Source organism: Penaeus japonicus, unplaced genomic scaffold, assembly GCF_977035675.1.
Source record: "Penaeus japonicus unplaced genomic scaffold, GWHDUDI00000001_assembly GWHDUDI00000032, whole genome shotgun sequence".
Taxonomy (NCBI): Eukaryota; Metazoa; Arthropoda; class Malacostraca; order Decapoda; family Penaeidae; genus Penaeus; species Penaeus japonicus.
In genome coordinates this window covers 19,075,185-19,085,184 of record NW_028234434.1, presented here as the reverse complement: position 1 = coordinate 19,085,184, position 10,000 = coordinate 19,075,185, and the positions used below count along the sequence as shown (strand labels likewise).

The window sequence follows — 10,000 nt, the reverse complement described above, 5'->3', positions numbered from 1 at the left end:
AGGAAGACGAAATAAGAGAAGGAAAATAAGAAGAGGAATAAGATCAGATTTCACACAATGTCCGCGGCTGTCACTTACATGTAGCGTTAAATATATACATTTCTAGGATACGTTATGTATAACTGCCTACACATCTTTATTTACTTATTACTTATTTCTTTATAATTGCTGGAAACTATTTTCCTTAACCAAAACTGTTAGAGACGAGGAATATAATAATAATAATAATAATAATAATAATAATAATAATAATAATAATAATAATAATAATAATAATAATAAAAATATAATAATAATAATACACTTTATAAATAAGATTATAAAAAAGTTAAATGCTATACGCAGGATTCCCCCCCCCCCTTCAATTGAAAGCATCCCCGGCCAGTTATCCTTCGACGCGGGTGCCAACCCAGGACTAGGCGTCCTTAGCAAGTGACTGACATTGGCACAGTATCAAATGCACAGTCATGTAACGCATGTGCGCAATCAGCATGCGTCATGTGACTGACTCCCCCTGTCGAGTTCAGGTGTGGTCTGAGAAAGGGAAGATCAAAGACAAGGTCCAAGGGTGGGTCAGCTGGAAGGTCAGCCGCTAGACGATCGGTGACGATCTGATAAAAGTGATCGTTTTCATTTTCTCCTCGTCTTTTTTTTTCCCTTGTTTTTATCTTCTCCTTATTCTTCGTATTCTACTGATTCTAGGCAAAATAGTTACAGCGGATACCGGCCATGTGACGTAGTTAATAAATAAATTTCTCCTTCTCCTCCACTTCCTCATCATCCACTATCACCACCAACAATCACCACCATCTACAGCATAAAACAAATACCAGTGGATCACCTTTTAACAGGCAACGTCAATAAACACATAAGGAAAACACTGTCACTCGACGCTTCCCGATCGATCTGATAACCTGACGCGCAGACTGATTCAGTCCGGGAAAAGCGGAGGATCGGATTGACCTTCGAAGGCGAAGACTTGGACTCTTCTATGACTCTCAGTGACGAGGAGAGGAGGGGAGGAGAGGAGAGGTGGAGGAGAGGAGGAAGGGAGGAGGAGAGGAGAGGAGAGGAGAGGAGAGGAGAGGAGGAGAGGAGGAGAGGAGAGGAGAGGAGAGGAGAGGAGAGGAGAGGAGAGGAGGAGGGGAGGAGGGGAGGAGAGGAGGAGAGGAGGAAGGGAGGAGGAAGGGAGGGTGAGAGGAGGAAGGGAGGAAGGGAGGAAGGGAGAAAGGGAGGAAGGGAGGAAGGGAGGAGGGGAGGGGGAGGAGGGGGAGGAGGAGGGGAGGAGGGGAGGAGGGGAGGAGGGGAGGGGAGGGGGAGAAGGAGAGAGAGAAGAAAAAAGAGAAGGGCAAAAGACAGGGGGGGGGGAAGAGGGGGAAACGGGTGAATAGGGGTAGGGAGAAAGGGGGGGAAGCGGGTGAATAGGGGTAGGGAGAGGGAGAGGGAGAAGGGGACGACTGGGATAGAGTGGGGATTGCAGGTGCCGCACCCCGACACCTCCACCTATAATGATCATTGATCAAGATGATGACCCATCGCCTGGAGTGCCACGCTACATCAACCTACCTGACTCGATATCTGACAGACTCATCACTCTAAATATGCAGAGAAAAAGAGAATATATATACATAGAGAGAGAGAGAGAGAGAGAGAGAGAGAGAGAGAGAGAGAGATAGATAGATAGATAGAGAGAGAGAGAGAGAGAGAGAGAGAGAGAGAGAGAGAGAGAGAGAGAGAGAGAGAGAGAGAGAGAGAGAGAGAGAGAGAGAGAGAGAGAGAGAGAGAGACATTGAAAAAAAAAAAAAAAAAAAAAGCAGTATGAACCATGAAGCAAGGTGACGAAAACGATAAACAAGCACCTAAAAAATATATCCCTCGTGTCTAGCCAATCCCCTCCCTTCTTTGGCAAAACTACTTTCTAGGAAGGTCTAGTAAACAGACTCGTCTCAGCCAGCTAGTCCCTAACCGTTTTCTTACTTCAAGATTTGTTAGAGGAGGAGGGAGGGAGGGGAGAGGGGGAGGTGTGCAGAGAAAAGAGGTGGGGGATGAGAAAGAAAAAGAGAAAGGGAGGGAAAGAGAATGAGGGTAATAGAAAGAGAAATATTTATATATATATATATATATATATATATATATATATATATATATATATATATATAGAGAGAGAGAGAGAGAGAGAGAGAGAGAGAGAGAGAGAGAGGAGAGGGGGAGAGGGAGAGGGAGGGAGAGAGGGAGGGAGAGGGAGGGAGGGAGAGAGAGGGAGGGAGAGAGAAAGTGAGAGAGAGAGAGAGAGAGAGAGAGAGAGAGAGAGAGAGAGAGAGAGAGAGAGAGAGAGAGAGAGAGAGAGAGAGAGAGAGAGAGAGAGAGAGAGAGAGAGAGAGAGAGAAAGGGAGAGAAAGGGAAGGGAGGGAGGGAGGGAGGGAGGGAGGGAGGGAGGGAGGGAGGGAGGAGGGAGGGGGAGGGAGGGAGGGGGAGGGAGAGGAGAGAGAGAGAGAGAGAGAGAGAGAGAGAGAGAGAGAGAGAGAGAGAGAGAGGGGGAGAGAGAGAGAGAGAGAGAGAGAGAGAGAGAGAGAGAGAGAGAGAGAGAGAGAGAGAGAGAGAATAGAGTGAGAAAAAAGAGGGAGAAAGAGAAAAGAGGGAGAAAGAAAAAAGAGGGAATACGAAAAAAAGGGAGACAGAGAAAAGAGAAAGAAAGAGAAAACAGAGAGAAAGAAAAGAAGAGAGAGAGAGAGAGAGAGAGAGAGAGAGAGAGAGAGAGAGAGAGAGAGAGAGAGAGAGAGAGAGAGAGAGAGAGAGAGAGAGAGAGAGAGAGAGAGAGAGAGAGAGAGAGAGAAAATGTGAGAGAGAGAAAGAAAGAAAGAGAGGACGGGGCGAGGGATAGTGACAAAAGAGAGGATATGAATAAAAAGATAACAATCAACAGAGTCGGAGATGACGTGGACTGGAAATGGAAATTGAATCGCCAGTCGACATTTCAAAATGGGACTATAAATACCAAACACCTTCATGACCTCAAATAAACAAACCCAAACAAACCATACACCCCACACACCCCCACAGCGGGCCTTGCCAACCTTATAAACAACCAATAACGAAGCAGCCATGTGTCAAACTGCACTATGACAACCATGTACAAAAGATGACCAGACCAGCAAGAGGTTACGCCCCAATCTTTCCTACTAATACTTCATTTTCAGTAGCTAGCTAATATCCTAGATTTCCCTTCTTCCCTCCTTCCTTCCTTCCTTCGAGAATATCGATTCTCTATTTTTCTATTCGTATTCGTATTCGTACCAGCGTCCCTATCTATATATTTTAGTAAGCAACACTTTAGGAACCGCTGGTATTTTTGGAATCGTTATATACAAGCGGTTGGAGCAATCGGCACTATGCGATATACATCGAAAGTGAAAGACAACCTTAAATCTAGAGATAGATAGAGACAGATAGAGAGAAAGAGAAAGAGGGAGAGCGAAAGAGAGTGAGGGAGGAAGGGAGAGCGAAAGAGAGAGAGAGAGAGGGAGGGAGGGAGGGAGAGTGAATACAGTATGAACCATGAAACAAGAAAAAAGAGGAGAGAAAGAAAGAGAAAAGCAAAGAAAAAACAAGGACACGAACGGAGGAGGCAGAACGCACACAGACAGACATAAGGGCATACAGACTGGATGCTGTCCGCCGAGTTCCAAGAATTGATTACCGAGAGTGTCGCCCGAGACTTCTGTTTATAGGTACGGAGCGCGGCCCGGTAAGACCCGATCCCCAGGCAGACATGCTTGGTGGGGCCGACTGCTTCCAACCCCATCCTCAGCTCCTTTCTCTCTTTTCCGCCCCCATCCTCGTCTTCAGCCTCATTCTCCGTCCCTTTCTGTCTCTTCTTTCCTAAATCCCCTTCCTTTTTCTCTCTCTCTCATTCCCCATCTTCTGCCTCTCTCTCTCTCTCTCTTTTCCCCTAGTCCCCTTTTCTTTCTGTTATTCCCTATCCTCTGTACCTTTCCCTCTCCCATTCCCCATTCTCCTCCTTGCTCCTAATCTTCCTCCTTCACTTCATTTTTTATTTTCTATTATCATTACCACCATCACCATCAGCAACTACTGACCACGGACGAAATGCTTGCAAAGGATAATGATACATATAATTCGTCTCTTCGCTAACCTCAGCTACAATGAACCACATCATAAAGTATGTGCGGATAATCCAACTGAGTAGATCAGATGGAGAGAAAAAAAAAACCAATCATCCACTTCTAAGAATCAGCAGAAAAAAGAGAGGAGAATTTTCTGCATATTTCGTCGCCACAGATTAAGTCAAGATAGGAACAAGTGGAGTAATAGGGGCACAGGGTAAGATGACACTCGGGGATGATGATGGAAAAGAGGGTGGGGGTGAAGGATGGGGAAGAAGAGGGGGAGGAGGGTGGGGGATAAGGAAGGGGGAAGAAGGGAGGGGATGGGGATAGGGATAGGGAAGAGGGTGGAGGATAGGGAGGGGGTGGGGATGGGGATGGAGATGTGGAAGGGGAAGAAGGGAGGGGGATGGGGATGGTGAAGGGGAAGCGGGTGGAGGAGAAGGAAGGAGAAGAAGGAAATGAATGGGGGAGGGGGGAAGAGGGGAAGGGGGAAGAGGTGGAGGAGGAGGAAGAGGGGGGGAAGAGGGGGGGAGAAGAGGGGAGGGGAGGGGGAGGAGGAAGCGGTGGAAAAGGAAAATATTAAAAAGAATAAGGAGAGATGATGTTGATGGTATTAATAATAATAATAATAATATGAGGAGGAGGAAGAAGAGAGAGCGAACGAGCGAGCGAGAACCGCCAGTGAGCGCACGCGGCCGGGCGCATGGACCTCGGGAGCGGCGCGGCGGGGCGGCGTGCGAGTGGGCGCTAGCCAACGAAACTCACCTGTATTGAAGAAGTCGTCAGGTGTGCGGCCGGCGGCCATGAGCCACTTGAGCCAGTCGATGGTGTCCCAGTTCTTGATGCGCATGGCCGGGTTGAGCAGTAGGTCCAGCAGCTCCGGCAGCACCTGTTGAGGAAGGACCAAGTATTACCGAGGGACCAAGAATTATTTCGGGACCAAATAACACCGAGGGACCAAGTATTACCGAGGGGTCGAGAAGAGCCACGAGGCAGCAGCGTCATCGACATTGGGAACAGTATCATCATGATCAAACATAATGATACTGGCATGGATATATCACCCTTATCAGTAGCCATAAAAGTTTGACTGTTATAAATGGAATGATCAATTTCATAAAAAAAATATGACTTATTACTGATAAATAGCGATAAAGATAGAACAATAAAATCATACGATCTGCAAATTTCAATGTCTATTAATCATTAGAAGTGATAACTCGAACAATGAATAATCTATAATGCCCCATATAATACACGAATACACACATACATCAGTGGCATATGGTACATACAAATACACACACATAATATCCATGTAAACAAACCCATTTGCATAGGAATGAAACAAATCGGCCTTTTCATATTCTTGGACTGCTGCATGTCAGAACATACGTCACGAAAAAAATATTGTCGATCAAAATGAACACACTTCTATAAAAGGAACGATGTTAATAACTTAAAACATTGGCCAGGGGCAGAGGATGGGGAGGGGAGGAGGAGAAAGGGAGAGAGGAGGGCAAGGGAAGGAAGGAAGAGGGAGGGGAAGGGGAAAGGGAGGGAAAGGAACGACGAAGAAAACTTTTATATTGGGAAAGAAAAGAAAACAAAAGGGGTGAGTAGGGGGGAGAGGAGAGAAAGATGGGGAGACGTGGGGCAGAGGAGAGGCAGGGGAAAAGAGAGAGGGAGAGGGTGAGGTCGGTGGAAAGGGAAAAGGTGGGAGAAAAGGGAGAAGGAGAAGGAGAGGGACAGGGAGAGGGAGAAAGATCGTGACACAGATTCCTAAATCACGGCGAAAGAAAATGACGGAGACGCCGTAGTCAAATTCCGCTTCGAAAGCCTTATGAATAAATCATCATAAAACCGCCAAAAGGCATCCCCTATCCCGGCGAAGGAGAAAGAAGAGGAATGGAATGAAAAGGAAAAGGATAATAGGAATGACAAAAATTACTACTCATTGCTGTCATTCCTCCCGTTATATTCCTTTTAATTTCCTTTTCTTTTTAGGGGGAGGGGGATTCACTTATTATTCAATTATTAAACAATTATTGAGTAATGGCGAAAGAGAAGTAGGTGGGAAGAGAAAGGAGAGAGGAAGGGAGAGTCGCTGGGATGGGGAAGGGGAGGGATATGGGTAGGGCAGGGGAGGGAAAAGAAGGAAAGAGGGTGAGGAAGTAAAAGAAAAAGAGAAAGAGAAAGAGAGAGAGGGAGAAAAGGAGACAAGGGGGATAAAACAAAATTTATTCTCGTCTTTTAACCCTAATCCGTCTAATTTTCTTTATAACTGACAACACGCGCAGGCATTAAAGGCTACATTATACCCCACTGAATAGGCCATTTATTATCATAATTTTCCTGAAAAAATACAACCGCGTTTCCCTCGAATCAATTCAATTATCCTCGATAAAAACATCGCAACCCTTTGGAATATTGGCTATGCTTCTTGAGACACATTCGTTTGAAAAATCAGCTGGCATTAGGCATGGGATGAGAGGGGAGAGAAAAGCATAGCAGGGGAAAGAAACGAGAGTAAGGGTGAGGGAAAAGGAGAATGGGAATGGAGGGGCATGACGAGAGGGGAAAGGAAGGAAGGAAGGAAGGAAGGAAGGAAGGAAGGAAGGAAGGAAAGGAGGGGGAGGGAGAGGGAGGGGGAGGGGGAGGAGGAGGGGGAGGGAGAATGAGAAAGAGAGAAGGAGAGTGAGAGAGAAATATACAACGAAGGAAGGGAACTGGGAAATAAATAAGAAGTCGAGAAGAAACTAACGATGCATATACAAAAAATGACTGACAAATGCATAGGAGTAATATAGACAGAGAGATAGAAAGAAGGACAAATACAGAGGGAGAGGGAAAGGTGAATAGAAGAGGAAAAAAGGAGATAAGAGAAGAAAACAGAAGACGGGCAAAGAAAAAGGAAGAGAAAGGAGGACACGCGAAGTGGAGAAAGGAAAGATATGAAGAGAATAGAAAAGAAATAAAAAAGTAAAATAGATGAAACAAAACCAATAGAAAGAAAAACAAGAAAGAAAAACAAGAAAGAAAAAGAAAGAGATGAACACAGCCCCCCCCCCCCACGTCCTTCACTAACGAGGATTTGCACAATTCCCCCCCTAGAAAGCCACAACGTTTGACGTCATAGCAAGCACACAATAGCAAAATCGAAAATTGTTAAATGTTTTGCGGCGGCGGCGGCGTGAGTGACGTTCACAAAGGAAACTTGTTAGCCCAAGCCGAGAAAATGCTGGACTCGACACACAAAGCTCCCTACGAATTCAAAATGCCAACGATGAAAGCGAGCGAGAACATAAACTAATCCCATTATACCCGACGTAACACAGTGCTGTTTATCATGCCCGTACCCAGATAGCCTACGTAACGATAACAACAACACTAACAACAACAATAAAAAAAATTAATACCGCTATCAAAGTCAAATATGACAGAGATGAAAGAAATGCAAGGACTACGAAACACTGACAAGTTTAATATTCACCTCAATAAAAATTACAAGAAAATAAATGTCAAAACATCAACGGCAAATGACATCCAACAGTGTATTAGAAGGATTGAATTTTTATCTATCTGCTAAGACGGACAAAAGAAAATAAAGAATTCAAATGAAGGAAAGGAAGAAAGAAAGAAAGAAATAACACTAACTAGTCACTACAGTACATAAGGATCCCAGTCAACCGAAATCAACACAAAACAAAGCAAATTGGTGTTGCGGTCCCAGAATACTTCGCCGAAACGCCGTTCAAACCACACAATCTCAATCCTTTTACCTACAACCACGATCCCCTTTCGATCGTTTGCAACAATCGCAATCCCTTACCGACTCCACTACTACTCCACGTCGACTGCCGAATGGTCGAATCGCGGGCTTTGATTACAACGATCGATAAACAAAAGGTCTGGCGGCGAGTAGTGCATCCAATGACATGGGCGCTGATGGAAGAATGATGTCTCGGACCGTCGTCACCACGCCCATGCGAAGGCGGAGGGGAAGGCGGAGGAGAAAGAAGAAGAAGAGAAGAAGAGAAGGGGAGGGGGAGGAGGAGGGGGAGGAGGGGGAGGAGGAGGGGGAGGAGGAGGAGGAGGGGGAGGAGGGGGAGGAGGGGGAGGAGGAGGAGGAGGAGGAGGAGGGGAGGAGGAGGAGGAGGAGGAGGAGGAGGAGGAGGAGGAGGGGGGAGGAGGAGGAGGAGGAGGAAAAGAAGAAGGAAAAGAAGAGAATCATAAAACAGGCTTTCATCAGGCGACTGACCAACTTGATCGGGTTTTAAACAAGAGCAAGTAGGTAGCAAGTCCTAGCTTTGAAACTATACTACATATTTTGCTGAATACGAAAGCCAAGACTGCGAACACATGTCTGTTTCGCCTTCCTCTTTTTTCCATACAAGTAGACCTACTATATGGGTATTAAGAGGGGATAGATAAACACACCGACAATAATACAAATATGTATTTCTTTCTGGGATAGGTTTTCTACTTGCTATATAAATTCACAATATGTAATATCACCTCTGCCTCTATCCCTGTCTCTGATTTCGCTTCCTATCCGCGAATATCAGGCAAGGCGTGACACTCGTGCACCATTAAAATCTAAAACCGATAATGGATTTAGGCCAAAATCAATTAACCTGTCTATCAGACATCACGATGATAAAACGTCATTATTTGTCTTACGAGCGCAAATAAGAAAAAACGTTATAGGATTTTGATTCCATTGCCGATATCCTCAAGACAGGTTATGAATGCCATTTTGTTTACTCACTGGCTCTTTTTTATGTCATAAAAGACTGGGTACGCTTAGCTTTTTCTTTCCGTTGCTCTACTGCGTCTCTCCCTCGCATTCAGAAAGTTACTGCGCACCAGTATGTACGATTTAAATTAAAAAGCTATCCGTGGCAGACACGAGTCTTCTTCTGGGTTTACCTTAGAAAAGAAAACTACAAAACAAGAAGGGAAAGGCATGAATGAACAGACAAAATGAACCATCTCTCTCGAAGATATAAGAGAAATGCCATAAACAATCTCTCTTGAAGATATGAAGGAAAAGAGATGAAACAATGTCTCTCTCGAAGATATGAGGAGAGAAATGACAACATAATTCATGTCCCCTGAACTCCTGCAAATCGTGACCAAACGACTCATTTCTCTCAAAGACACGAGAGAAATGACGCCATAACCCAAATCCTCTCGCAGTCCTTGTACCCATCGGGCAGTTACACAGACTTCGCCTACCGCTCACCTAACATCCAATGGTCTGAAGCTAAAATGGGCATGAAAACCTTAATGCGATGGATACATTTTATGGGAATTCTATTTTTTACACCAGTACAAACAATGGTTTCATGTAACAATAGCAACCATTTGAGTGTGTGTGTGTGTGGGGGGGGGGGGAAGCTAATAAGCAATGCTCCTCTGATTGTGGTGGTATGTGGGCAGATAAATATGATCTATATGTATTTTTCTATGTACCCCCTTCCCTTCCTCCCTCCCTCCCTCTCTCTTTCTCTCTGCGTGTGTGTGCCCGTGTGCATATGCGTACGTGTGCGTGTGCGTGCGTCCATGCGCGTCTTTATTTTTAAAAATGCACATAAAAGCCCAATCAGCATTAGCGCAAGCACCTGTCAAGCATACGACGCAAGTGCATCAACGCATCCGGAAATTTCTTTCTCTGGAAATATCATGAGCCGAAGGACAAGGCGAGAAAAAAAGTGTTAGGCAACATTCGGCTAGGAATGACGAAGTCTACGTTCCGAAGGCGAACACGGTCGTCTACGCGCACGACTCTCGCGTGTGTGTGTGTGTGTGTGTGTGTGTGTGTGTGTGTGTGTGTGTGTGTGTGTGTGTGTGTGTGTGTGTGTGTGTGT

At 45.4% G+C, this 10,000-nt stretch overlaps 1 protein-coding gene across 3 annotated transcripts in view; it reads right to left on the bottom strand.

The window, feature by feature from the left end:
- Ubr3 (Ubr3 ubiquitin ligase) overlaps positions 1 to 10,000 on the bottom strand; it is a 176,689-nt gene that overhangs the window by 151,348 nt on the left and 15,341 nt on the right. For all 3 annotated transcript variants that reach the window (XM_086556390.1, XM_086556387.1, XM_086556388.1), the window contains exon 3: positions 4,893 to 5,016. In XM_086556390.1, the coding sequence (XP_086412516.1) occupies positions 4,893 to 5,016 (124 nt within the window). The remainder of the gene's footprint in view (positions 1 to 4,892; positions 5,017 to 10,000) is intronic.